A 26,714-nucleotide genomic window follows, 5' to 3' on the forward strand; every position below is an offset into this window, starting at 1 on the left:
CTGTGGGGCAGAGTTGGGCTTGGGCTGGAGAAAGTGGTGGAAACCACCAAAAAGATTCCAGGAATTAGGAAAGGGCAGGAGGTCAGAGACCTCGATAGACAAATATACTCTGGACTTTACCCAGCTATCCCATTACCCAGACCAGGGAGGGGGAGCTCAGAGACGTCAGGAAAGGGGAGCGGGCTTTACTCCTAGATCATGGTGGGAGCTGGGCAGAGGGCCGGGGGTCTGGGTAAGAGCAGAAGGCTAGGAAATTTGAAACTAGATCCCTGAGCCCTGGGCAGTAAAGGGTGGGACAGGGATTGGTTTCGGTTTCCTAGGCTTCCAGTGAAAAGGGCCTCAAGACAAACACACACATACACATGCTCCCCTTGGGCATTACCGAAAGTGATGCTGGGGGGTGGGGCAAACTACAGGTGCCAGAAGAGAGATTGCATAAAGGGAAGTGCGGGGTGCTGATGAGGGGAAAGCAGGAGCAATCCAGGGATTAGAGTTTGGACTCAGCATAGAGCTTCAGTCCCTGATACATTCAGAGAGAGACGATTCTTATCTGGGGACCCTCTCCCCTCAGCTGTCCGCTCACTTAGAGAGTGGGAAAGAGGGGACCGTATAAATGGCCTCTCTTCCCATCACTATGAAGAAGAAATCGTGGGCCAGGCTCTGTGTTCTTCCCTTGTTCCTAGGACTTCTAGCTGCTGGTAAGTTAGCTGCCCTGTCTCCTGCTGGGTCTCCCCTGGAGCAGAGCAGCTGAGGCACCTGGCCTTACAGACCTTCTCAGAGTACTTCTTTCTTGACTCCTTTGTCTGAACCTCTGCTATTGTCACTGAACTGGGTTTTGGAATCAGAGGACCTGAATTCAAATCCTGACTCTTTCTCTTTCTCCTTTATTGCTGTGGACATAATTTTTTTTCTGCCTCCAGTTTCCTCAGCTCAAAGATGAGGGGATTTGAGAATCCTATGATCTGCTCTCTCTAGGCGTGAGCTCAGCACCATCTGAGCCCAACAAAACATGTCCTCTGGAGGGAATAGAGATCGCAGGTGGCTCTTTTCAAGTTCTCAAGGATGGCCAGTTTCTGGAATACACGTGCCCACCTGGCTACTACCCTTATCCCATGAAGATCCGTAATTGCAAGCCTTGGGGGGCCTGGAGTGCCCTGCAGACCAACACTAAGAAGATAGTTAAAAAAGCTGAGTGCAGGGGTGAGGAGTGCATGGGTTTGGCTAATGGATTTGGGAGGGAGAGGGATGAAGGTTAGGGCTGGGGGTAGAGTTGGGACTGAGGTTCGATTGAGGTCTGTGGTTATGATGAAGCTTAAGGTTTGGTTTGAGATGAGGTTTGTCAATAGGCTTTGCCCATATGGCCAAGAATGTATTGTTTGGGCTACAGTCAGAGCTGTTTAGAGTATAGGGTGAGGGAAAGGCCTGGGCATATGTCTTGATTAGCAAGGAGAGGGAAAGTGGGTTAGGAAACTGGAATCGGCACGCTTTGGGATCCCAATACCAATCCTAATATCATCCCTAATAGTAACCCCAATTTTAGCCTCAGAGCACCACAAGAGATCTAGGCTTATATTCTGACTCCAAAGCTAACTAGCTGTGTGACCCTGGCAAAGTCAGTTTCTTTACTTGTAAAACTAGATACTTGGCATTACAAATATCAAGGAATTGAAGTTGGAGATCTGTAGACATGCCCATAGTAGTATTAACATTCTATTCTTAAGACAAGGACTGCAAAACCGAGGAGATACCCTCTGAGGATTCCTCTCTTCCCTTCTGATGCCCTGTTGTTCTTTCCCTCCCTTTTGTTCCTAAAGCAATCCAATGTCCAGGCCCCGAGGACTTTGAGAATGGTGACTTCTGGCCAAGAAAACGCTTCTACAATATAAGTGAAGAGATCTCTTTCCATTGCTATGATGGGTATAACCTACGTGGCTCCGTCAATCGTACCTGCCAGTCCACTGGCCGTTGGGATGGACATACAACTATCTGTGATAATGGTGGTGAGTTCTTCCTTCTACAGAACTCTCCCTCCTGATTCCCCAGTTCCCTTAGTGCTAGGACAGACCTCCTTTATCCCAAACATCATGTCGGCTCAGCCTTGTTTCCCCAGTGGCAGGCTTGAGATCTCACCTTGCTGACTTCCCGCAGCGGGTTACTGCCAGGACCCTGGCATCCCCATTGGAACAAGGAAGGCAGGCAGACAATACCGACCTGAGGATAGTGTCACCTACCACTGTGGCCAAGGGCTCACCTTACAAGGCTCCCAGAAGCGCACCTGCATGGAAGACGGATCCTGGAGTGGCACAGAGCCCTCTTGCCGAGGTGCCTCCAAGTAAACTTTGTCTCTGGTCTTTACTGCGGCTCTAGAATTCTCTGTACCTGCCATACTATTTCTAGCTCTGAATCCCCTACTCACTCCTGCTCTTCATCCAATGTTCTCTTCTCTGTCTCAACCCCCTCTCCCTCCAAATCCTTCTAGGACTATTTCTCTTACTTCCATAAATTCCCTTGCTCTCTCTGCTCTCAGCATATGGTCATTCTCCCAGTCATTCACCATTCTTGACTCTACCTTTGATCTCTACCCGAAGACTCTTTCATGTATGATACTCCGGAGGAGGTGTCTGCTGCCTTCATCTCTTCTCTGACAGAGACCATTGAAGGGGCTGATGCAGATGATGAGTATAGCCCAGGTATGTGCTCTGTGTATGTTAACAAGTATGCATATACACACTAGGAACAGGAAGAGACAGCTTTGGGGGAGAAGTCCCAGGAAGGGGAGTGGAAAGAGAATGACTCTGAAGAAAGGGGGAGGTGGGCATACTGGAGGAGGGGCTTCCAAGCTTTCCATACCTTGTTTCCCTCCCAGGGGGGCAGCAGAATCGGAAGATTGTCCTGGACCCTGCAGGATCCATGAACATCTACCTAGTGCTAGATGCATCAGATAGCATTGGCAAGAACAACTTCACAGGAGCCAAAAAGTGTCTCAGCAGCCTTATTGACAAGGTAGTGGCTAGCAGCCTGCCCCCTCCTTGGGTATCCCAAGACTGATCCCAAAGGTGTCCCACTGCCTCCCCATCAAATTAACAATAGCATTAATGAAGAAGTCTGTGTGACACGGGAAGAAAGTTTGGATAAGGCCCAGTTCTTGGTGTCACAGAGCTTAGTCTAGCTGTGGGAGAGATGATGCAGAAACAGATAACCATAAGTGCTAGATAATACATACACCAAAGAGGCCTAAAACAAAGTGTTGTGTGGTCAGATAGGAATAGTCTTTCTTAGGAGGAAAGTCTTCATAGAAGAGGTGGTAACAAAGCTCAGCTTTTAAGGACCTGAAGAAGTGTTCCCTCCCAACTTGTCTTTGTCTCTATTCTCCTTTTCCCTCAGCTCATCCTGCCACCCTACTCCCTAGATTCTCCCAAATTTCTGCTGGCTTCAAGATCCCTTGTCTCTGAACCAGCTATGAACCACGGGTGCTCTACATCCTGGCTGTCACCTACCCAGTAGATTCTTCCCTCCTGTCACTTCCTGAGCCACTCCAGCATTTTCCTGTGTCCTTCTGCCAGGTGGCGAGTTATGGTGTGGAGCCACGGTATGCAGTAGTGACCTATGCCACAGAAGCCAAAGCTGTGGTCAAACTGTCAGATAAGGAAAGCAGTAATGCAGACTGGGTCAAGCAGGAGCTGGAGAAGATCAAATACTCAGGTCTGGCCACTGGTGCCTAGGGGGTTGGGCTGGAGTCTGTTCCTATGGGAGGGGGCAGGGTCAGAGGAAGTTAGCAGAGTTTCAGTGGGATTAGGAAGTTATAAAGTATATAGGTGATGGGTATAGGGGGTGAGGTAGAGGCAGGTCTATTGGGTAAAGGATAAGGAAAATGAAGGGTAGTGAAAGGTGGATCAGGAGGTTGTGATCAGAAGTATGAAGAGAGGGGATGATGACCTTGTTCCTTCCTGCAGATCACCGATTAAAGGCAGGGACGAACACAAAAAAGGCACTAACAATGTTGTATGAGATGATGATCCTACAGGAGTCCCAAAATGATATTAATTGGAATAAAACACGCCACGTGATCGTGCTCATGACTGACGGTTAGAAGAAACTTCCCTGGGGAACTCTCCAACCCTCCTGCTTGTTTTCCCTAAACCTTAGGTTCTGGGTGACCCTCCAGACCTCCCGGGTGATCCTCTAACTCCTTCACTACTCCCTAACTCTCTGAGGATGATTCCTCATTTAGTCTTTTGGCTTCATGCCTCTTACCAGTCAGAGAAGACCAGGAGGACTCTCATCTCCCAATGTTGCCATGATTTCCTTTTCCATCAGCTATTTTTATGGCTCTGAACAATAATGTCACTTCTTCACACCTCTGTCAGCCTGCCTTGTTGCCATTTTAGGAACATAATCCCCATTTCCTTCAATACATGTAGGAAATTACAACATGGGAGGGGACCCTGTGGCTGCTATTGAGCAGATCCGAGAGTTTCTGGATATTGGAAGGAACCGTAAAAACCCAAGGGAAAATTATTTGGGTGAGTAACCAAGATCCTTGAACAATTAAGGTAAAGACCCCGAGGTCTGGATTAGATACAGCTCCTTTCAGAGATTCAGGAGGCCCTCAAATTTTGCTTTCTTCCTTAGATGTCTATGTATTTGGAATTGGTCCCCTTGTTGACCAGGAGAAGATCAATGCTTTGGCTTCAAAGAAGGATGGAGAAAAGCATGTGTTCAAAGTTAAGGACATGGAAGACCTAGAGAATGTCTTCTACATGATGATTGGTAGGTGCCTGGAGGTGGAACTATTATTCAGTGACACAAGAATCCATTGGCCCTGATCACTTAACTCATTCCTACCCCAGTCTTCTCTTCCTAAAAGTTCAGAGATACTTTCTAATGGTCAATCTCCCTCTATTTTGATGAAACCTTAAGTTTCCCTCCGTTCCAATTTTCCATTCCCATTTGTCTCTAATAATAAAATAATGGAATAGTGAGGGCTAACTTGTTCAACCCAGGTGTCCTGTCTCTAGCTTGAGTCCACTCTCATTAGGGGAACTAAGAGGCAACAACTACTTGGTTTTCTCTCTCCTAGATGAAAGTAAAGCTCTAAGTCTGTGTGGGATAGCATGGGGACGCCACAAAAGTGGACGCCATGAAGCACAACCCTGGCATGTCTCCATCAATGTTATTGTGAGTGTTCTGGAATGGTGTGGCAGGATGGAGAAGTTGGGAGGTAATACAGAACAGGGTGAGGTTATATCAGGGAATGCTTATAGCTAGGGATGTAACCCCTTTCTCCTGCCCACCCAATTTCTCTCTATAGCGACCCTCTGCAGGAAAAGAGTCCTGTAAAGGGGCTGTGGTATCAGAATACTATGTGCTGACAGCTGCCCATTGCTTCAATGTGGATGACCAGGCCCATAATGTCAAGGTTGATGCAGGTAAGGCAGCTCTAGTTCTTAATTTCCTTCAATCCAGCTTCCCAATTATTTCTTCATAAAAATACTTCTCATCGATGGGAATTTCCTAATCACCTTTATATACCTACCTGCATACCACCTCCCACCCACTTTCCTTTACTCTCTTGATCAGGGCCAGAAAGAGTAAAACAGGGACTAGGGCCACAGCAGTAGCTTAGAGGTGATTGCCATTTCCTCTTCCTTTATTCCAGGAGGTGTGCAGAACAGGGAGGTAGACAGTGTCTATTTCCACCCTGATTATGACATCAATAGAAAAAAAGCTGAAGGGATTGCTGAATTCTATGACTATGACATTGCCCTCGTCAAGCTCAAGAAGAAGTTCATATTCACAAAAGACCTCCGGTCAGAATCCTTGGGTCTGGGAAGGGACTGAGGACTTAGAGCCCTAAACAGCATGATGCTCAACTTAGATTCTCTTTCCTACACAGACCCATCTGTCTTCCATGCACAGAGCCAACAACTCGGGCTTTGAGGCTCCCATTATCAACCACGTGCCAACAACATGGTGAGATAAATGGGACATCAAAAGATGAAAGAACCTAATAGATGGATGAAAGATGTGAACCTGTTTTTTTTTTCCCATCAGAGAAAGAATTGCTGCCTGAAAAGAATGTCAAAGCTCTATTTGTGTTTGAGGACAAGAACAACTTGATGCAGAAGGAAGTATACATAAAGAATGGGGAAATGGTAAGGACATGGGAGAACCTTGCAGGAAGCCCACTTCTCTTTAAGTTCCTTCTCCCACAAACCCATCTCTTCTTATTGTGGCCCACAGAAAGCCAGCTGTGAACGAGATGCCCTCAAAGCCCAAGGCTATGAGAAAGTAAGGGATATCTCTGATGTAGTAACACCCCGATTCCTCTGCACTGGGGGATCAAGTCCTCACGCTGACCCCAACACCTGTAAAGGCAAGAAAGCTTTCTCTTTAATGCCCTTTCTTCAAGACACAATCATCTTCTATAGGCTTATGGTTTTCTCTTTCTTCCTACAGGGGATTCTGGTGGTCCACTTATTATTCACAAGAAAAGCCGTTTCATTCAAGTAAGTCTTTCTTTCTCCTTCCATCTCAGGAGGCAAAGTGTCCTCCTGAGGCCACCATTTAGCATAGCAGCTTAATTCTAAGGGGAGAGGGGGATCCTTGGACTGTTATCTGGTTTTGGGAAGGTTCCTCAAAAACCTATGTTTTTGGAATTTCTGGTGGATACCATCCAAATGACCAATATATCATTCCGCCTAACTTTTCCTTAGGTGGGTGTGATTAGCTGGGGTGTGGTAGATGTCTGCAAACGACCCAACAAAGCCATTCCCTCCCACGCCCGTGACTTCCACGTCAACCTCTTCCAAGTATTGCCTTGGCTTCGGGAGAAACTGAAGGATGAGGATCTAGCCTTCTTGTGAGATTTTCTATGGGGACAGAACAGAGGCATGGGAAATACTTATTGTCTGGGAAAATTAAAACAAAGAACTTCAATCATTCCTGTGTTTGAGTTCTATGTGTAGGGATGAGGAATTCTGGCAGTCAAAGTAACATCGCCCATACCAAACCAGATGGCCTTTTCTATTGGTCTTACCCCCAATCCCAGATGAAAGAAATTCAGAGGCTAAGTAGGTTAATTGAATATCCACCTCAGTGGGTTTTACTGAGACCTGGATTGGAGGAGGAGGGATTTCTCTCCCCAACTCTTCCAGATGCCTAGAATCCATCCACAAGGTTTTCTTTATAGACATCATCATTGTAGACAATCTGAGTCCTCTTGTCCCGATGGCAGCCCTTAGGGCTGCTTTGTACAGCTAGGAAGAAAAGGGAAGAGTATGTTAAAGAAAAAGAAAATTGAGTCAGACCCATAGTCCAGGACCACCCTTATATTCAGCTATGAAGCAGGGAAAGTTGGTTGTCAGCCTCTTTTCCTCTGTGGAGATTTGTAATCTCATACAAACTTTTGGGAATGTAGAGCCCCTTCAATACATTAATTTATATTGGACTGCCTTCTTGCCATTCTCAAGCCTATGAACAGCTAACCCAGGCTTTGGGTGAAGCCCTGGAAATATGGGTGACAGAAAGGGAAAAGTGGAAAAAACTGCATTTTGAATTGTATTGATGTTATGATTCAAATCAATTTGTGTCCTGTGAAAAGTCTATAATGATTTTTATAAAGACATGAAAAATGTTAACATTTGACTTCTATTACTACAACAAATGAATGGATTAAAGTTCTGAAAGCAAGTTGCATTCTTTTGTCAATGACATTGGTGAATTTTAGTTCTTATCTTTGATAAATTTGGTTCTATCTATAATCTAGCTATAAAGTTGGGAAGTGGGTCAATTTATTAATGTTAAAATAATAGGGACAGATAACACAGCAATATAAACCTCTCTACTCCAGGGTAATACATTAAAGGATGTAACTTTAGGTCAAAATATTCTCATTCCTAATCCTCCCCAAAGACATTCTGGGAACAATTGACCTATCATCTTCACATCCAAGTACTGCCCCTATAGACATACTCATAGAGAGTGCAGAGAAGGAATTATTCCTCCTCCTCCAGTTAACTCCTCTGCCTGTGCCCTAGGGTCCCACTCCTGGGAAACCTCATTTATATCCTCCTTCCAGTTTCTTTAATTCTACTCTTTCTCCTTCAAATATGTATAGCTCTCCTGAATTCTGAAAAAACAAAACAAAACACCAACCCCCTCAAATCCTTTATTTGATGCTGGCTTTAACTCTTCAGCTAACATCTTAATACTCTCCTTTTCACTAACTCTCTACTTTCACTAACCAACTATTTTTGACACTTAAAATTCCTTCTTTCTTAATTTTATGACATCTGATTTTGACCCCATCTGTCTATGAAAAAGGCTCCCTCAGATAATAGTCACCAACAAGTGGGGGTAGTGGAAAAAGCACCAGATTTGTAGTCTGATAATGTGGGTTTTGCTATGTGATTTGTGATAGTCATTTTATTGCTTTGGGCTTCATTTTTCTCATCTATAAAATAAGGGGGTTGGCATAGATGACCTCTAAAATCACTTCCATCTCAAAATCCTGTAGTGATGACTAGGACATCCTGGTCACCAAACTGAAAGACCTTTCCCTAGTTTTTAATTCTTTAACAAGTGCCACTCTTGATGACCATTCCTTCCTTTCTAAAGTCCTGAAACTCTTTCCACTTGGTTTCTGTGACATGGCATTATCCTGACTACATCCTTCTCTCTTTTCTTTTCTCCCTTTTCCTTCATTTTGGGAAGAAATGGAGAGGAAATGACTAGATAGTTTTCAAGGCTTAGTTCTTGGTTTTTTTTCCCCTCTTCTCTACAATCTCCCTGCTGAACTGATCTTTTCTTATAACTTCATTTTTTCTCTATACCAGTGGTTCTCAACCTTTCTAATGCCATGACCCCGTGCAATACAGTTCCTCATGTTGCGGTGACCCCAAACCAAAAAATTATTTTGGTGGCTACTTCAAAACTGTAATTTTGCTACAGTTATGATTTGGAATGTAAATACCTGATATGCATTATGTATTCTTATTGCTACAAACCACAGGTTGAGAACCTCTGCTCTATACCATCATTAATGTACATTTTCATGTATGACCTTAACATCTGAGTTTCAAGCATGTACATACATATAGGGCATTTATGTCTGAAAGTCCTATCATCTCAAAAACTGACATGTGTAAAATTCAAGTCATCTACTTCAACAAAATGGCTCCAGAATCCAACTCTCCTATTTTTCCAAGTTAACATTTTTCCCCCTTAAAAACCCTTACCATCTTTCTTAAAATCAATATTAAGTATTGCAGAAGGACAGTAAAAGAAATTGGGGTTAAGTAACTTGCCCAGGGTCACAGAGCTAGGAGGTATTTGATGGCAGATCTGAACCCAGGACCTCCCACTTCTAGGCCTGGCTCTCTATGCATTTGGCCACCTAGTTTTCTCTTCTTCCTAGTTATTTAGGTTAGAAGCTTCTCTGGGGAAAGAACCCTTTTTCTCTGACTCATCCTCTCTTTTATCTTTCTATATGCAACTCAATTCTATTCTTCCTGAATATCTTGAGTTTATCTCCTTTCCTTTCCCTCCACAAGGTTACCATCCTAATCCTAGGCCTCATCTCCTTCTAGTGAATCTAAGAAATTATACAGAAGAGTAAGATGAAGTGATGTGTTATTGTGAGGTTGAAATGGGAACTGTATTCTTACCAAGGGAGCCCCAGACAGAATTGCCAGTGGCAGCATCTAGCATGGGCTGCTTACGAGCGATGCTAACCTTGAGTTGCACAGATTCTACCTTGGTCCCGTTGAGCTGTAAGAGAGACCAGTGGTGGTAGGAAAGGTTAAAAACAAATTAGAGAGGATCTACTGCATCAGAGACATTCTAAGAACAAAAAAGTAGGGAATTAAGAACAGAAGTTTCTGTAGACAGAATGAGGAGGAGATTATGATGTTGGGGAAGGCACTCACAACTTACACCACCCTCTTTCAAAAATTTTATGGAGAAATAAAGGTCAGGAGAAGGAATAAGGGGAATAGATTTAAAAATTCTGACCTCGGCTATTGCTTGATCTGCTGATTCCATCTTCTCATAGGTGACAAAGGCACAGCTGGGTAAGGATGGAAAATAGAATCATACTAGGGCCCACAGCTCTTCTGACCACTCCCTCTCCCAATTTCTTCCACCAGGCCCAATATAAATTACTTTCCTTCCCCACTCCCTCCCAACCTTGTTTCTTCTCCCTGACCTATGAGAATTTTTCTCTCACTTTCTTCTATTTTTCCCTAGGACTCAAAGATCTTACTTCACCTCACTCTTCTCGATTCCTATTCCAAACCTCCTTACTTTCGGGGTGGGTCCATGGAAATGTCAATGATGTTTCCAAAGGGTGAGAAGGCTCCACGAAGTAGAGTGGGTGTCATATCTGTTCCAGATACATACAAGGTGTTCCCCTTACGTGGGCCTCGGTACTCAGGGAATGAATCAGACCCTGTGGGGCCATAGATCATGCTTATAATTAGAGATTACAATCCAATCCAGCTCTTAGCAGAAAGTTCATTGTGGACCCCACCTAAATACTTCTGGAACTTTCCATTCCATAAGTTCACGTTACTTACTTCGGAAAGGGCCCTCTCGATCCCGGTCTCGGTCTCTGTCCCGATCCCGGTCCCGATCTCTGTCCCGATCTCGGTCTCGGTCCCTGTCTCGGTCTCGGTCCCTGTCTCGGTCCCTATCCCGTTCTCTGTCCCTGTCCCGTTCTCTGTCCCTGTCCCGGTCCTTGTCCCGATCCCGGTCCCTGTCCCGATCCCGGTCCTTGTCTCTGTCCCGATCTCGGTTCCTCTCATGGCTTCGATCTCGACTTCGGCTTCGGGGTGGGGAGGCTGAAGAGGGGGGACCACTCCGTTCCTCAAAGCCCCAGTCAAAACTTCGAGGAGGGCCATCACCACCCCCTGGACCTTCTGATTCCTCCCCATCTGGTCCTAGTTCCCGAAGCCGATCACTGGATGACACAAAGCTGTAGAGGTATACAGTAAGTTTGTAAAAAGGTCCCTACTCCACCTCCTCTTCAGGGGTATAAAAATCCTTCCCTTTCAAGCCCCTGGTTCCTTCCAGCCCCAGCCCCCATGCTCCAGGAACCCTGTCCCATCTCTAACCTCTCATATAGAGATTTCCTCTGGGGACGTCTGGATGACTAGAAGGAAGAAAACAAAGGATTGTATGAAGAATAGCTAAATAATATCCAGAATCAGGTCCCCACTTGCCTAATTGAGTTTTCTCTCCCCTCTTACTTCAACCAGCCCATCCCTCCCCCTCCTCCTTACCCCCAATGCTTTTGGAGCACTGAAAATTTGATAATTTCCCCATTACCTCCTGCAAGTCATCATCAGCTGAGATGCTTCGCTGAAATGGTTGAAAAGTCGGGGCTGGGCCCTTCTCTGGGTCCTAGAGATGACACAGTGGAATTGGGAAACTCTAGCAAACTGGCCAAAGTCTCCCTTCTTCATCTGTTTCTCCTCCCTTTTAACACATTTTGATGATCCCCTTCTCTTTTAGCTCCTTCCCAAATATGGCATGTGCTCAACAGAAATGCCCAAATATACTTCTAACTTCTTCAGATAACCTATAAATGACCAATCATTCAGTAATATGTTCTAGGCTTTTGTGAAAATGCTCTCTTGGTTTCACTCACCACTATTAGTATCCTTTGCTAATTCATTGTCTATATCATGTTCCCTAACTGTGGCTGTATTCCAAGGCAATATCCTATCTTCTTTTTTCACTCTATACTCTCTCATTTGGTAAACTTTTCAGCTCCCTTTGGCTTAATGATCATTTCTATGCAGGTAATACAAGATCTATATTCAACCCTCATCTTCCTGAGCTCTTATTTTGCATCAACTATTGGAAATTTTGGACTAGATGTCCTATGGGTATATCAAGTGCAAATGTCCAAATCAGAATTCATTATCTTTTTTCCAAACCCCACTTTCAAATTTTCCCATCTCTGTTGAAAGCATCAACTGTGGTGTTATCTTTGATTCTCCAACTGTATGCCACTCCACATACACATTAGACATCAACTTTTGTTCCTACTTCCACAACATCTCTTGGATATTCTTTCTACTCATATGACTAGAGGCCTAGTTTAAACTCTCATCACCTATTGCCTGGGCTATTATAATAACCTCTTAATCTTTCTATCTCAATTTTTCCCTTCTTCAATTTATTCATACTAGAATGATTTCCCAAAATGCAGGTATGAACATGTCACATTTCTTTTTAATAAAAAGCTAATGGTTCCCTATTGCCTTTAAAATATAAACTCCTTTGTTGGGTATTTTAAACCCTTTACAACCAGGTTCTAACATAACTTTCCAGTACTGTTATACATATCATTCCTCTTCTTGCATTATGAGGTCCATCCAGACTAGCTTCCTTGCTTTTCCTAACATAAGACACTCTATCACCTATCCTGGTGTTTTTTGCACTAGCTATCCCCTACGTACTAGTATTATCTCCCAACTTCATTTTTACTTTTCTCGAAGAATCCCTTGTTTCCTTTAAAACTTTTGATGATGAGATTACCTAAACCAGTGATGGAGAACCTATGGCATGCAGAGAACTCTCTGTGGGCACTTGGCTGTCCTCCCCCTACCCCTAATTCATTACTATAATGGCAGAGGGACTCAGGCAGAGCTGCTTCCTTCCCCCTCTCCATCATGCCTGAAGACAATTTTTCCACATCACCTGCCCCTCTGTCCAATAGTTGATTGGGAGTAGTTCCTCTCTCCCCTGTGTGGGGTAAAGTGGGGGGACACAGCATGCGATCTGGGGGGGCACTCACTCTGGGAGTGGGGTGGGGGCAGGGCCTGGCATTTCATCTCTAAGAGGTTCACCATTACTGACCAAAAGTATTCTTAGGCTTATTTGCCTCTGGTTTGTACTGCCTCCCATCTCAGGGGTATTCCATGAATATACTACCTTTGATACAAAGTAATTTAAAGTCAGAAAGAGCCTTAAAAAAATTCATCTGATCTGATTCCTTATGAAGAAACTGAGGTCCTTAGAAAGTGACTATTCGAGGTTAAAATGCTATCACTTTTCTTTGTCCTAAAATTGTTTTCTTCCATTCTCAGGGAACCTTCTTCCCAACTTCAACTCAATTTCAAATGTTAATTGGCTATCTAGTGGATAGATAGGTCTGTGCTAGTCCTTCAAGGAGATATAAAAATGAATGAGACACCATTCCTATTAGAATGTTCCTCAATGTGATAAATTTAAGACTGGGTTCATCTATCCTTTTCTTGATTCCCACATACCTTCAATTTCCCTTCCAGAGTCCGTGACCGCTTGAAGCCAGAATTCTTAGTTTCTGCTTTAATGGCACTGATGGCACCTGATTTTACCAGTTGTTTAGCCTGTTCTGTTGCTGTGGCTGTGTCTACCACGGGTTGCTCTGACAGAGCTAAGCAAGGGAGAATAGCATAAAGTAGAAGTGTTACTTAACTGCCCAACCTGTGGGAGAAGTTCTTTTAGGTCCCAATTCCTTTTTCCAGGCCACTGTTGAAATCCCTACCAAAATCCACCTCCTTCCCTCAAACCCTGTGATAACAACATTTAACCCATTACTCACAGCGTTTGACGCCTCCTTGGCTAGCTGTGCTACTATTACTCTGCTTCTTAAGAGCCAATAATGCTTTTTTCTAGAGGATAGGAAAGTAAGAAGAAAAAATAATTAATGAAGGCCTTTTCCCACCCAAAGATCTTATGGCCTTTGTGTTTAGAACATTTTCCATAAATTTCATTTGTGATAATTACTGGTTAAGAACCACTAAAACTATGATGTCCTGTGGTTCTCCAGGGTGCCAAAATTTGGTGATATTGCAATCACAAGCCATATACCTAAGGTGTCATCTATCAACAGTAGGAGTTAGCCTACTTTATATCAAACTTATTGGTAGGGCTACATAGATGGAAAGGTAGTTATTCGTAAAGGGCCCAAGAAAGGGTTTGGGATAAAGGCCCATGTGTCCCTTCTCCTCACTATGCTTGTTTGCTTACCTTTTTCTTGAGTTTGCTGAATTTCTTCTGCAATGCTTCTTCTTCCTCACTCAGTCCTGGGGGCAGCACCAACATATCAGCTACCAGTTCTGAGCCAGGTCTGGCCCTCCAGAGATGCAACTGTATAGCAAATCAATTTGTCCAGAGGAGGTATCTTTCACTAACCTATCCCACTGTCTAGATGCCCAGAGTCCCTGAGAAGATATCATTTATCATGGCCTGCTCCAGGCCCTGCCTTGCCCTTCCATTGGCTTTCATGAGCAGCACTCCTGGACTTCAGAGGAGGGGCACTAGGAAATCCAGGACCTGGGGCAATCAGGTCACAGACTTACAGAACAAAGAACATCAATGCTCTGAAGGTCATCTAATCTAACACTCACCTATTCTACAGGTGAGGAAATGGAGGTACATATGATAAGAGAAGTGACTTCTTTAGGGAACAGCTAGGTAGCTCAGTATATTGAGAATCATGTTTAGAGACTGGAAGTCCTAGGTTCAAATCTGGCCTCAGACACTTCCTAGCTGTGTGACCCTGGACAAATCACTTAAACCACCACTGCCTAGTGCTTACAGTTCTTCTGTCTTGGAATCAATACACAGTATTGATTCTAAGGCCAAAGTTAAGGTTTTTTTTTTTTAAGTGACTTCTTTGAAGTCACAAAGCCAGTCAGTGGCACCTACAAGACTAGGATCCAACTTCTGTCTAAAGTCCAGTACAAAACTCATTTTGGAGGAGGGTAATCTCCAGTCATAAGGCAAGAAGTATGGTTCCCTGAGAAGTCACCTCTCTCCACTCCCCCCCCCCCCCTTCTCCCCCAAGTTCCTTACTTGGCTCTCAAATTAAGTCAAAAAGCACTTATTAAGCGCCAAGAACTGGACTAAACGCTGGGAATACAGGTAATGGTAAATACTGTCCTTGCCCTCAAGGGGATCAGTTTAATGGGTGGAACAACAAGCAAAGGCTCTCCTGGAATATCCCCAACCCTCACGCACATCGTTACTATAGCAACAGTGACCGAACTCTGGCCGCCTGAAGGAGGTGAACATAGCAACTAAAGGGGTTCCCGAACACCCGAGAATTGAGCCAGAACTCCCGTCATGTCATCATTGCAACAAGGCAAGAAGCCATAAAGAGTTACAGGCCAAGAAGAAGGAGAGAGGGAGTCCTTACCTGAAAAGGAAGATGTTATCTCCTCACAGTACACAGCTGCAACTTCCTCCGCCCTCCTTGGAGGACCAGATGGGCGCAGGATGATGACGTTTAGGGGGCGGGAGCTGAACCAGGTAAGCTCCGTAACCAAGGCGCCATTTCCGGCACCTCTCCCTTTCTCCCCGGTCCCTGCTTGCTATCTTCTGTTCCTCAGTCTGAGGCCACTTCCGCCCTTCTCTCTTATGACATCACTTCTCCCTGTAACCACTCGCGCTCTGAGCGGCAGCAACTTCCGCCATGCCGGGGGCGGGACTTTCATCGTTTTGGTCTTCGCGGCACTTCCGGCTTCGCGGCACTTCTGGAAGGCTGAGGGATGCTGGAGACAGAGCGGCTTGGTGAGGGCTGGGTCTCGCAGGGTTCAGGGAGCGACTATAATCTTTTGACCTTTCTCCTGAGCCTGGATCTCAATCCTGAGCCCTGACCAATTTTCTTGTTTCTCAGTGCTGCCCCCTCGGGGGCCCCTGGACTTGCCCCTCTGTGCCCTGGAGCTCGGATGCACTGGGCACTGGGAGCTTCTAAGCCCACCCCAGGTCTCGGACCCACCTACCGGCACTGTGAGTGAGCCCTGAACCCCTGAGGGCTTCCACTCACCTCTAACCCGGAATGAACCCATTTTCCTCTTCCTTCCCAGCACATTTGGGACCCAATATAGGGGAACCCTGGGCTTGCGGTCAGTCAACAAGGGATCCTTCTTTCAGTGCTGTCAGTCACTCCCCGTGGGACCTTGGATCAGCCCCTTGGGTGGGAGGTGGAGGGAGAAGTAGGAAGAGAGCCTTGTCCAGGCTCTTCGTGGGCCTCAGTTTCTTCCTCTGTAAAATGGGGGCAATAATCCTTTCCCTGTTTTCCTGACTTTATGGGGGAGGGAAGAATGATGTTTTGAGAAAATGAATATAAAAATGTGTTATTGTCATTTAAAATTATTTGTTAATAATAGCAGTACTTCTTTTCAATTAATGTGTCAATTTTTATGCCCAGCCCTGTGCCTGGCATGGAGTGGAGTGGGGTCCAGAGAGTAGCATGTATTTCCAAGAGATGTAAGGGAAGGGTCAGATGAGGGCTAGTCTTTAGGAAACAATTCTGGTTTAGCTGGGAACCTAGCTACTGTGGAAGAAGATAAGTAGCAATACAAATGTGATCTTTACTACACATTGATATCTGTAGGAGCTCAGAGGAAGTTGATGTCTTTGTGGACTGGGGGTGAGGTGATAAAAGTTTGGAAAGACAACTTTTTATTGGAAGTGGGATTTGAGGATTCTGCCCTACCAGATTGCAAATTCCTTGGAGGTAGGGGGTGGACCCTAATTCTATTTATTCTTTCCTGTAGCATAGTATAGATATCACATTCTTTTTATTTTAAAACCCTTATCTTCTCTCTTAGAATCAATACTACATATCTCTTCCAAGGCAGAGGAGCGATAAGGGCAAGGCTAGTGGTTGTCACTTGTCCAGAGTCATACAGCTAGGAAGTATCTGAGGTCAAATTTGAACCCAGGGCTTCCCATCTCTAGGCCTGGCTTTCTATCTGCTAAGTCACCTAACTGCCCCAATAATCCATTCTTAAGAATCAAAAGAAAATGAAGGATTTGACACCATTGTCTGAATTCAAGGAATCTTACCCCTTCTCTCTACTTCCTAGTTTTCACATAATTTTCTTTCTACCATGACTCTTTTTTTTATAAATCCCCCACTTTTTGCCTTAGAATTAATACTGAGTATTGCTTCCAGGACAGAAGAGTAATAAGGGCTAGGCAATTGGGGTTAAGTGCCTTGCCTAGGGTTATACATATCTGAGGTAAAATCTGAACTCAGGACCTCCCATCTCCAGGCCTGGTTCTATCCATTGAACCACTTAGCTGCCCTTTCTACCATGTCTCTTAATCTGCTTCCTCTGATTTCTTCTCTAGGATTTATAATACTGTCCTTACCACTCATTTGTCAAATGTTAGTCACCTCAAAAGTGAACAAATTAATTGACTGATGGGAAGGTTAAGGAGGAAAAGGGAATAAACATTTATATAGCACCATCTATGTGCCAGGTGCTATGCTAAGCAGTTTACAAATATTAATTATATTTTTGATATAGTTGGAAGGCAGCTTGTATTTTTTACTTTTCTTCAATCCTTTTAGTGATTGTCACAGTACTAGATAGTATATGCCGAAGAAGTATTTAATCAGTTTGTCTTTCTTTTGACTCTACCATGCTTCTTAATTCTGACTCCTGAATCTTTTTAATTTTCCACCCTCCTTTAACAAGGAAATTTAATCTGGCTTCTTTCTCTCTTGAGGAATGAGTTCTCTTTCTTTTTTACTTGCCACCCCTATGTTTCCCATTCTGTATATGACTTCCTTTAATTTTTGCAGCTCTCCCATGGGTTACCACCCTGTGCCCCAGAGCTTCAGGGAGAGACTGAGCAACTGTTTCTGTCATCTCCTGAATGGCTGCCCCTGCATGGTGTGGAACGTGTGGCTTGGTGAGAAGGGTTCTACATACCTTTTATTTCTGAGAAAAGTTGGGGCTTAGGTGAGAATGAGGTCTGATGGAGATGGGGAGGTAGATTTGTTTCTTTTGGTCTCCTTAGGAAATGGCAGAGGAAGACAGATCCCTGGTCTCTCCTGGGGCTCCCAGGAGCTCCTGTCCCATCAGATCTACAGGCTCAGAGACACCCAACCACTGGCAGAGTCCTGGGCTATAGAGAGGTAAAGGGCATCTCCAGGGATATAAGACAGATAGGAGAACAAGAGATGGATTTAACTTCATTGTGTCACTATATTCTCTCCAGGTCTTGTTGGAGAACACAAACCTCTCAGCCACAACTTCCCTGTCTCTACGTCGGCCCCCAGGACCTCCATCCCAGGCCTTATGGGGCAATCCAACACACTACCCATTTTGGCCAGGTGATATTTGAGGAGAAAAGAGTGGGGATCAGAGTGAGAAGAAGGGAGCTGTTCTTCTCTAGTATAGTAACTAGTATAGTAACTTCTCTAGATAGTAACTTGCTGTTTTCCTCTCTTAGGTGGGATGGATGAACCTACCATAGCAGATCTGAGCACTTGTGGGGACTCTGAGGAAGAGATTGACTTCGAGAAAGGTTGAAGGGGAAGACTAAAATCGCAGATTGCATTCTGATTGAAGGTCAGAGATGGAAGGAGGGTGTGACTTCTCACCATTGTCTCTTTCCATTGTCATTTTCCAGATCTCCTTACCATCCCCCCAGGCTTCAAAAAAGGCATAGACTTCACCCCAAAGAGTAAGAGTTTTCTCTGGTAGGGTGGAAAGGGGAAGGGTGTCAGAAGAGACAGAAGGGGAAATGGTGACTATACCTCTATTTATCTTGGCCTCTGCTTCTTGGCAGATCACTCAACCCCTGCTTCTGGCCTCCTCAGTCTCAGCCATCTCCTGGAGCCCCTTGAACTGGGTGGGGGGGAGGAGGAGGAAGAAGAGACTGCAGGAAGACTAGGGGGACCTGGAGGGGACAGTGTTACAACTGCTACCTCTGAACCCCTATTGGTTCGTGCTAGTAGCCTGGAGGATTTAGTGCTAAAGGTAGGCAGCATACATTTGGTTGGGTGGATAAATTGGTATTTTCTCTTGGGAAGAGAGTCTGAGGAATGGGGTGGAGGTCTGTGATAGTCTGATCCTTTTCCCCCTTACTTCACAGGAAGCATCAACCCCCATGCCTCCTCCAGAACTTCCAAAGCCCCCACTTTTGGAACAGTGGGCCATTCCTGTGGATATTACTTCGCCTGTGGGAGATTTCTACCGACTCATCCCCCAACCTGCCTTCCAGGTCATGAATCTCACCTCTTTCCTTCCCTTCTCTCTAGTTCCATGGTCCATAGTCTCCCACTTTACCTTATTCTAGTACCTACCTGATAGGTAAGATTAAGGTCTTGTCCTACTTCAGACTCCAAGAGGTATACAGACAACATAAAAGCCACCATCTACTTTAACCCATCTTGGCTCAGGATGCCATTACTAGTGTGTATCATCCTGTGACATTCCTTTTTACCTTCAAAGATGTGTGTGATAGAGCCCTTAATACAGATACAGTTGGGATAAGGAACCTTCCCTCTGGATTTACCTCAATTTTTCTAGCCACATTTCCCCTTTTCACTTCTTATTCCTCTCTGGTGCTAGTACAGAGTTTTGGGTCATTTTATTTTTTTGTTCAAAGATATTTTATTTTCCCAATTACATGTAATAACAATTTTCAACATATGCTTTCCAAAATTCTAAGATTCAAATTGTCTCCTTCCCTCCCTTCCCTCCCTGCTTTCAAAGATGGTAAGCAATTTGATCTGGATTATACATGTATTATCATGCAAACATATTTTATGAATCATTTTATTAAAGAACATTTTGAAATAAGTCCCTACCTCTTCCTTTCCTCACTCATTGGATCTTTCTCACACCATCTCTACCCTGTATCTGTCCCTCTCACAGTGGCCGTTTGAACCAGATGTATTTCAGAAACAGGCTATTCTGCACCTGGAGAGACATGACTCTGTTTTTGTTGCTGCTCACACATCTGCAGGAAAGACTGTTGTGGCTGAATATGCCATTGCCCTTGCCCAGAAACATATGACCCGGTATGGGGTTGGGGAGAGGGTAATCCTGATCTTGTCCCTAACTTGTCCTTATCAGTCTAGCTCTCTTCCATCTCCACGCCTGGGACACAAGGATGAGTTGAGGGGAGCCTGTGGGAGACAATGATGACACAAGAGGAGCAGGAAGGAGAGAGACCAGAGAAGAAAGACAATGACGACAGACTTAAAATGGTTTAGAAGTGACCAGAGTTATTTTATAAGGGCTTCCTGAAGGGGCGATTGTAGAGCCAGGTTTGATAGGATGTGTGGGATGGACCTAGGGGTGGAAGAAGGAAGGAGATATGAGCTCAGGAGCAGTAACTCATGGGAGTGAAAATTCAGGATTCTTTCTCCTTCTCTAGAACCATTTATACATCACCTATTAAGGCCCTGAGTAATCAGAAGTTCAGAGATTTTCGAAACACATTTGGTGATGTGGGACTCCTCACAGGGGATGTCCAGCTACATCCTGAAGCCTCCTGCCTCATTATGACCACAGAGATCCTTCGGTGAGTGGACATTAAGATCTAGGATTGGTGTTGAGGGTTATACCTGCAGTCTGTGGTTAAGACTTGTGTTTATCCCTAGGATCTAGGGGAAAGGATTTACAATTTTATAGGGCTTTCAAGGGGGTCAGGCAGTGCCAGATTTGAATCAGTTTCTAATCCTCCCCACCCCTTCTACCTAGTTCCATGTTGTATAGTGGCTCAGATGTGATTCGAGACCTTGAATGGGTGATATTTGATGAAGTCCATTACATCAATGATGCTGAGGTGAGGATGGTACACCTGACATTACCCCTAGGTCCTTTCAATCTCTTCCTGTCTAAAGGCTTTCACCCCTTTACCTCTACCCCCAACTTTATCCCTAGGAAGGCTCTTATCACACAACTAACTTATCTTTGAGGATAAAAAGGAGGATCATTGGTGGGATAGGAGTTATGGCATCCTGTGCCAGATGGGGGTGAGGTGTGTGGTAACTCTTATGTGTCTGTCATTATGCTTGTTTACAATGTTTCTGTGTCCTTGATCTCTCTGTGACTAGCGAGGAGTAGTATGGGAAGAAGTCCTCATCATGCTCCCTGATCATGTTTCCATCATTCTCCTCAGTGCCACTGTCCCCAATGCCCTTGAATTTGCAGACTGGATTGGGTAAGAATTAGAGACAGACACAAAGATTTGAATTTTTGGAGGGTGCACTCTGAGGCAGAGGAATATCCTATTGAGGGAGAGGATAAGCTGACACTGTAACAGCCAGGAGGGTAGTCTATAACTGTAGGGGCTGGGTGATGGTAATGATGGTGGTAATTTCCTTCCACTATTCCTCTTGATCAGTGTTCTTCAATAAACTGTTTAGGCATTTTTGACTCTCATGTACTTACTATCCCTTGATCCCTGCCCCTTTGTCTAATGTAGATTTTTTGGGGTAAAAAGAATAGAAGAAAGATGTGATTTTGGAAGAAGAATGAGTGATGGGCTAATTGTGGAAGGGTCATAGAATCATATGCTGGTCCTCTAGAAGGGACCAACAGAGGTCATCTAGTCCAATCCCCTGATTTTATAGATGAGGACACTGAGGCCCATAAAGGTTAACATGCTAAAAGGTCACACCCTACATTCTCCCCTTCAGGAAGCCTTTCCCAAGGCTTTGGACAAAAGCATAGAAATAAGTCATAGAACTAGACATGAGGATTCAAAGTCGGGTAGTGGGGAGGAGGGATGGTTCCACCATATATGACCTCTGACTTTTATTTCTCTTCCCTAGGAGACTGAAGCGTCGGCATCTCTATGTGATCAGCACAGCTGCCCGGCCAGTTCCCCTGGAGCATTTTCTGTTCACCGGGAATAGTCCAAAAACCCAAGGAGAACTCTTTCTGCTTCTGGATTCTCGAGGAATCTTCCATACCAAAGGGTGAATTGGGGAAGGAGCAAGGTGTAAGCCAAAGGTGGGAAGGCCTAAACACCTGGGACTTTATCTACTTCTCCATTGATTTGTCTTAGGTACTATGCAGCTGTGGAAGCCAAGAAAGAGAGGACCAGCAAACATGCACAGACCTTTGGGGCAAAGCAGCCAATGCATCAAGGTGGGCCTGGACAGGTGAGAGAGAAGGAGGGGGTGGATCTGCAGGAATAGATTAAGTTGTCTAACATCTTTTTTTCCTCAACTTCCTTTCTTCTCTAATCCTTATTTTCTAAGGACTCTAGAGATCTAGTTTCCAGTTCTTCCTTTTTTTGAATCCCCAAATTCCTTGACAGAGATTCAGGATCTGAGCCCAGTTCCCCTGGGTTCCAGACTCTTCCCTTCTGTATTCTGCACTCTAGGACCGAGGCATATACTTGTCCCTCCTGGCTTCCCTGAGGAGCCGTGCCCAGCTCCCTGTGGTTGTGTTCACCTTCTCCCGGGGCCGCTGCGATGAGCAGGCATCAGGCCTCAGCTCTCTTGACCTCACCACTAGCTCTGAGAAGAGTGAGATCCACCTTTTCCTGCAGCGATGCCTTGCCCGACTTCGAGGCTCTGACCGCCAGCTACCTCAGGTAGAGAGGAGATCTGCAAGGGGTAAAAGATAAATTAGGCTTCAGGCACCTTTTGATACTGTGTCCATACCTAAATTTTGTTCCCCCCATACTTTTTCCAAGGTGCTGCACATGTCAGAGCTCCTTCGCCGGGGCCTAGGTGTCCACCATAGTGGTATTTTGCCTATTCTCAAGGAGATTGTGGAAATGCTCTTCAGTCGTGGTTTGGTCAAGGTGAGAATAGTAAAAGTATCTTGGGTAGAAGGGGATATGTTTAGCTCTGAGAAAGACTTAGGAAAGTCATATTTGGTGTCTTTGAAAGCCTAATTCTCCTTAATTGCTGAATTTTTCTCCTTTCAGGTCCTATTTGCTACAGAGACCTTTGCTATGGGTGTGAATATGCCAGCCAGGACTGTGGTGTTTGACTCCATGCGCAAACATGATGGTGCAACTTTCCGTGATTTGCTTCCTGGGGAATATGTACAGATGGCAGGGCGGGCAGGGCGTCGTGGCCTGGACCCTACAGGCACTGTCATCTTACTCTGTAAGGGACGTGTGCCTGAGATGGCTGATCTGCATCGGATGATGCTGGTAAGTTGGACTAGAGTGGGGAGATAGCTTCCTAACTAATCTTAGGAAGGCAGAGATGGTTAGGCCAGGTAATTCCTTTGACTTCTATGCTATGATTCCCACATAACTCTTTGTTATTTCTTTCTCTATATAACTTTTTGTGTTTCTTCTAGCCTTTCTTTTTCTTCTCTCTCATCTCTTGTGAGGGAACATCTCAGGGACCTCTCCTCCATTTCTGTCCCATTTCTTATAAAATAATGGGTTTTTCCGTTATAGGAAGTCAGAACTGGAAAGGACTTTAGATCATCCATTCCAACACCTTCATATTCTAGATGAAAAAGCTGAGACCCAGAGAAGGAAATGATTTAACCAAGTTAACACAGCTGTTAGAAGAGTTGGAATAAGAATCCAGGTTTCTACCTCTCAATGAGAAAGGGGTAGTCAGTTCAGATGGTCAGGGGGAATACTCCTGATTCTGGGGAGGGGAATGGAAGAATCCTTCCCATTTCCTTCTTCCAGCACTCTGATCCCCACCCCTGATCCCCAGGGGAAGCCTTCCCAGCTACAGTCCCAATTTCGCCTAACATATACAATGATCCTCAACCTGCTTCGAGTTGATGCTCTCAGAGTAGAAGACATGATGAAGAGAAGCTTTTCTGAGTTCCCTTCAAGAAAGGACAGCAAGGTGTGTGTTGGTGGGGTTTTGGGGGACATGTCTGGGTCCTTGAAAGAATAACCTAGGAATTGAAGGGATAGATCAGATCCCCAAGGAAAACACATCTGGAAGTTGGAATTGAAGCAGAGCCAGGTAACCATAGATCTGGCCCTTAAACTTCCTGAGACTTCATCCTAGTTCCTGTCTCCTCTCCACCCTCATAGGCCCACGAGCAGACTTTGGCTGAACTGACAAAACGACTTGGGAACTTGGAGGAGCCAGATACGTCGGGTCAGCTAGTTGATCTTCCTGAATATTACAGCTGGGGGGAGGAACTGACAGAGACTCGGGGCCTAATCCAGGTGATGGGGTAAACAGGAAAATGGGATCATGGAGGGTGAGGGTAGGGATGGATCCAATACTACTACCAGGGGAGTGACCTAGGGTAGTGAGAAAACACTTGAATTCATCCCTTCTCTAACATCTTGAACCTCTCTTCCCAGCGACGGATCATGGAATCAGTGAATGGTCTAAAGTCATTGTCAGTGGGAAGAGTGGTGGTTGTGAAGAATCAGGAGCATAAGAATGCACTAGGAGTGATCTTGCAGGTGAGGGGAAATGGGCCAGGGATCCTTAGATTGGTAAATTCCTCCTTTTGTCTTTTGTTTCCTTTTGTGGCTTCCACCTTCAACTCCATCCAGGCCTTCATCCATGTTTTCCCTTCATTTCCAACACTATTTCACATTTTCCTCCCTCTGTATTATTCTACTTAACATGCATAATGATAGACATTTGCATTGGTTACTGTGTCCTGGGTTTGTATTCTGAGGATAGGGACCCTTGATAAGCCTTGGACAGGGAAATCCCTAAGGACTGGAACCATGTCTTTACTCCTTTGTCCAGAATATGCCAGTCTAGAGAAAGATCACATGAACTGAGCAATGCTGCCTCTACCCTCTTCTTCCCCTTCTAGGTTTCTTCAGACACCACAAACCGAGTCTTTACAACCTTAATTCTGTGTGAGAAGCAGCCCCTTGAGGGGCCATTGCCAGCCAGTTCCAGCTCCCATGATGTCCCCTATCCTGAGGATCTTGTGGGTCACAAGCTGTTCCTGCCTGAAGGTAAGAGCTGGGTGGTAAGTGGGGCAGACACTTAGGTCAGGGATAGAGTAGGAGGGATAGGATGCCTGGGTCCCAGGATAGGAACTTGATTCTGCTCTTCTTTCCTACAGGGCCTTGTGATCATACTGTGGCCAAACTTCAACCAGGTGACATCACTGCCATCACAACAAAGATGCTACGGGTGAATGGGGAGCGAATCTTGGAGGATTTTAGCAAAAGACAACAGCCAAGATTCAAGTTAGTAGCTTTGGGTGAGAAGGAGCAGTTTGATGAATGGGGGAGAAAACTTTACCACCTTGGGAAGAAGGGATTATAGGGTGGTGAATCTATTGTGTGAAGCTTCACCCACCTTGGGCAAAGAAGGTTCAGAGAAAAAGGGTTTTTCATTTCTCTCTCAGGAAGGACCCTCCTTCTCCAGCTGTGACCTCTGCTGTTCAGGAAATGCTCCGATTAGCTCAGGCGCACCCAGCAGGGCCCCCAGCCCTGGATCCAGTCAATGACCTGCAGCTAAAGGAGGTGTCAGTGGTAGAGGGTGGACTTCGTGCTCGGAAGCTGGAGGAATTGATCCGAGGTGCCCAGTGTGTACATAGTCCCAGGTTTCCAGCCCAGGTGAGACTACCCAGTACCTGGCATCCCACAGGAACTGATTTCTTCCTCTGATCTTGTTGCTGATATGTAGGGTTGGAGCAATAGGAGAGAGAGGGACATGTTCTATTCTTCAGCTATTACTGGGACGGGTTGCATTTCCTTTCTTTAGTACTTGAGGCTTCGGGAACGTGCTCAGATCCAGAAGGAGATGGACAGATTACGGTTTCTACTCTCAGACCAATCACTGCTTCTGCTGCCAGAGTATCACCAGCGTGTGGAGGTAGGAAGGAACGAAATATTTAGTGATGAGGCCAACGGGGTCAGGAAGAAGATAGCTAAATAACTGAGGCCTGTGCTTCACTCAGTATCATCCCTTTCTTACCCAGGTTCTTCGGACATTGGGCTATGTGGATGGGGCAGGGACCGTGAAGCTGGCAGGGAGGGTGGCATGTGCCATGAGTAGTCATGAACTGCTTCTGACAGAACTCATGTTTGACAATGCCCTGAGTGCTCTTCGGCCAGAGGAGATTGCTGCTCTGCTATCTGGCCTTGTCTGCCAAAGTTCTGGAGATCCTGGAGACCAGTTGCCAAGTACTCTTAAACAGGTGAGGGACATGACCCTCATCATCACATCTCTGTCCGTCATTCACATAGGCCTTTGGATTTCATCCTTGGGAATCCTGGACCATCATTTCTCTTCCTTTGGTGGAACTTCACACATCTCCAAGAAGCCTTTTCTGACAGAATCTACCTCATTCTGCTAAAACAGTTTAATTATCAGACTGGGTTTTCTTTTCCTTAAAGCCATGGTTGCTTTTTTTTTTCTGTTTTTCCTCAGCATTTGACTAAGGGTTTTGCCTAGTATATGGATTTTATCCCTTTTTTTAAACCCTTTTAGGGCATAGAGCGTGTCAAGGATGTGGCCCGGCGGATTGGTGAGGTTCAGGTATCCTGTGGCCTGAATCAGACTGTGGAAGAGTTTGTAGGAGAACTAAATTTTGGGCTGGTTGAAGTTGTCTATGAATGGGCACGCGGCATGGTGAGTTCCTTGGGGTAGGAGAACAAAGTGGTTGTGGGTTTGAACACTTGGATCTGCCTGGGAGAGCCAGAAGCTAATCTCCTTTCCTTTCTTTGTAGCCTTTCTCTGAGCTGGCAGGGCTTTCAGGGACCCCAGAGGGCCTGGTTGTCAGATGTATCCAGCGCCTGGCAGAGATGTGTCGTTCATTGCGAGGTGCCGCCCGACTGGTAGGGGAACCTGTCCTGGGTGCCAAGATGGAGGCAGCTGCCACAATGCTCCGTCGTGACATTGTCTTTGCTGCTAGTCTCTACACCCAGTGATCCTCCTGTAGTTCCTACCCTCCTGGTTTCTCCATGTGGAAGAACCAATTTCTTGTTAAAAATTAATAAAGTAGCAAAGCATGCTAATGTGTGTGAGTCTAGGGGTAGAG

General features: G+C 45.2%; 3 protein-coding genes across 4 annotated transcripts; 2 read left to right on the plus strand and 1 right to left on the minus strand.

The window, feature by feature from the left end:
• The first annotated feature begins 296 nt into the window (after nucleotides 1-296).
• On the plus strand, nucleotides 297-6,942 carry CFB (complement factor B). Its single transcript, XM_007483572.3, has 18 exons — nucleotides 297-698; nucleotides 976-1,200; nucleotides 1,815-2,000; nucleotides 2,149-2,322; nucleotides 2,589-2,690; nucleotides 2,867-3,003; nucleotides 3,564-3,702; nucleotides 3,954-4,085; nucleotides 4,422-4,523; nucleotides 4,633-4,770; nucleotides 5,081-5,178; nucleotides 5,312-5,429; nucleotides 5,660-5,810; nucleotides 5,897-5,973; nucleotides 6,055-6,155; nucleotides 6,244-6,376; nucleotides 6,460-6,509; nucleotides 6,717-6,942. Exons 1-18 carry the CDS (start codon nucleotides 614-616, stop codon nucleotides 6,864-6,866), a joined length of 2,298 nt encoding a protein of 765 aa, XP_007483634.1. The 5' UTR covers nucleotides 297-613; the 3' UTR covers nucleotides 6,867-6,942.
• Nucleotides 6,943-7,078: 136 nt separating this feature from the next.
• On the minus strand, nucleotides 7,079-15,331 carry NELFE (negative elongation factor complex member E). Of its 2 annotated transcripts, none has more exons than XM_001368951.5 (11): nucleotides 15,194-15,331; nucleotides 14,023-14,142; nucleotides 13,595-13,664; nucleotides 13,281-13,426; nucleotides 11,329-11,403; nucleotides 11,115-11,152; nucleotides 10,578-10,975; nucleotides 10,306-10,450; nucleotides 10,015-10,069; nucleotides 9,669-9,771; nucleotides 7,079-7,259 (listed from the first exon to the last, which is right to left on the minus strand). In XM_001368951.5, exons 2-11 carry the CDS (start codon nucleotides 14,095-14,097, stop codon nucleotides 7,162-7,164), a joined length of 1,203 nt encoding a protein of 400 aa, XP_001368988.1. In that variant the 5' UTR covers nucleotides 14,098-14,142; nucleotides 15,194-15,331; the 3' UTR covers nucleotides 7,079-7,161. The 2 variants fall into 2 exon arrangements, with proteins under 2 accessions (XP_001368988.1, XP_007483633.1); XM_007483571.3 differs by lacking the exon at nucleotides 15,194-15,331 and adding an exon at nucleotides 14,851-14,989.
• Nucleotides 15,332-15,406: 75 nt separating this feature from the next.
• SKIC2 (SKI2 subunit of superkiller complex) lies at nucleotides 15,407-26,691 on the plus strand. Its single transcript, XM_001369014.4, has 28 exons — nucleotides 15,407-15,567; nucleotides 15,674-15,786; nucleotides 17,594-17,703; nucleotides 17,812-17,929; nucleotides 18,013-18,127; nucleotides 18,247-18,321; nucleotides 18,427-18,480; nucleotides 18,586-18,776; nucleotides 18,892-19,020; nucleotides 19,677-19,822; nucleotides 20,182-20,328; nucleotides 20,508-20,592; nucleotides 20,864-20,970; nucleotides 21,584-21,730; nucleotides 21,820-21,916; nucleotides 22,141-22,353; nucleotides 22,456-22,566; nucleotides 22,693-22,923; nucleotides 23,450-23,587; nucleotides 23,782-23,919; nucleotides 24,061-24,165; nucleotides 24,531-24,678; nucleotides 24,789-24,915; nucleotides 25,077-25,287; nucleotides 25,436-25,546; nucleotides 25,653-25,871; nucleotides 26,165-26,305; nucleotides 26,404-26,691. Exons 1-28 carry the CDS (start codon nucleotides 15,546-15,548, stop codon nucleotides 26,602-26,604), a joined length of 3,750 nt encoding a protein of 1,249 aa, XP_001369051.1. The 5' UTR covers nucleotides 15,407-15,545; the 3' UTR covers nucleotides 26,605-26,691.
• The last annotated feature ends 23 nt before the right edge of the window (nucleotides 26,692-26,714 follow it).

Source organism: Monodelphis domestica, chromosome 2 (genome assembly GCF_027887165.1).
Source record: "Monodelphis domestica isolate mMonDom1 chromosome 2, mMonDom1.pri, whole genome shotgun sequence".
Classification (NCBI taxonomy): Eukaryota; Metazoa; Chordata; class Mammalia; order Didelphimorphia; family Didelphidae; genus Monodelphis; species Monodelphis domestica.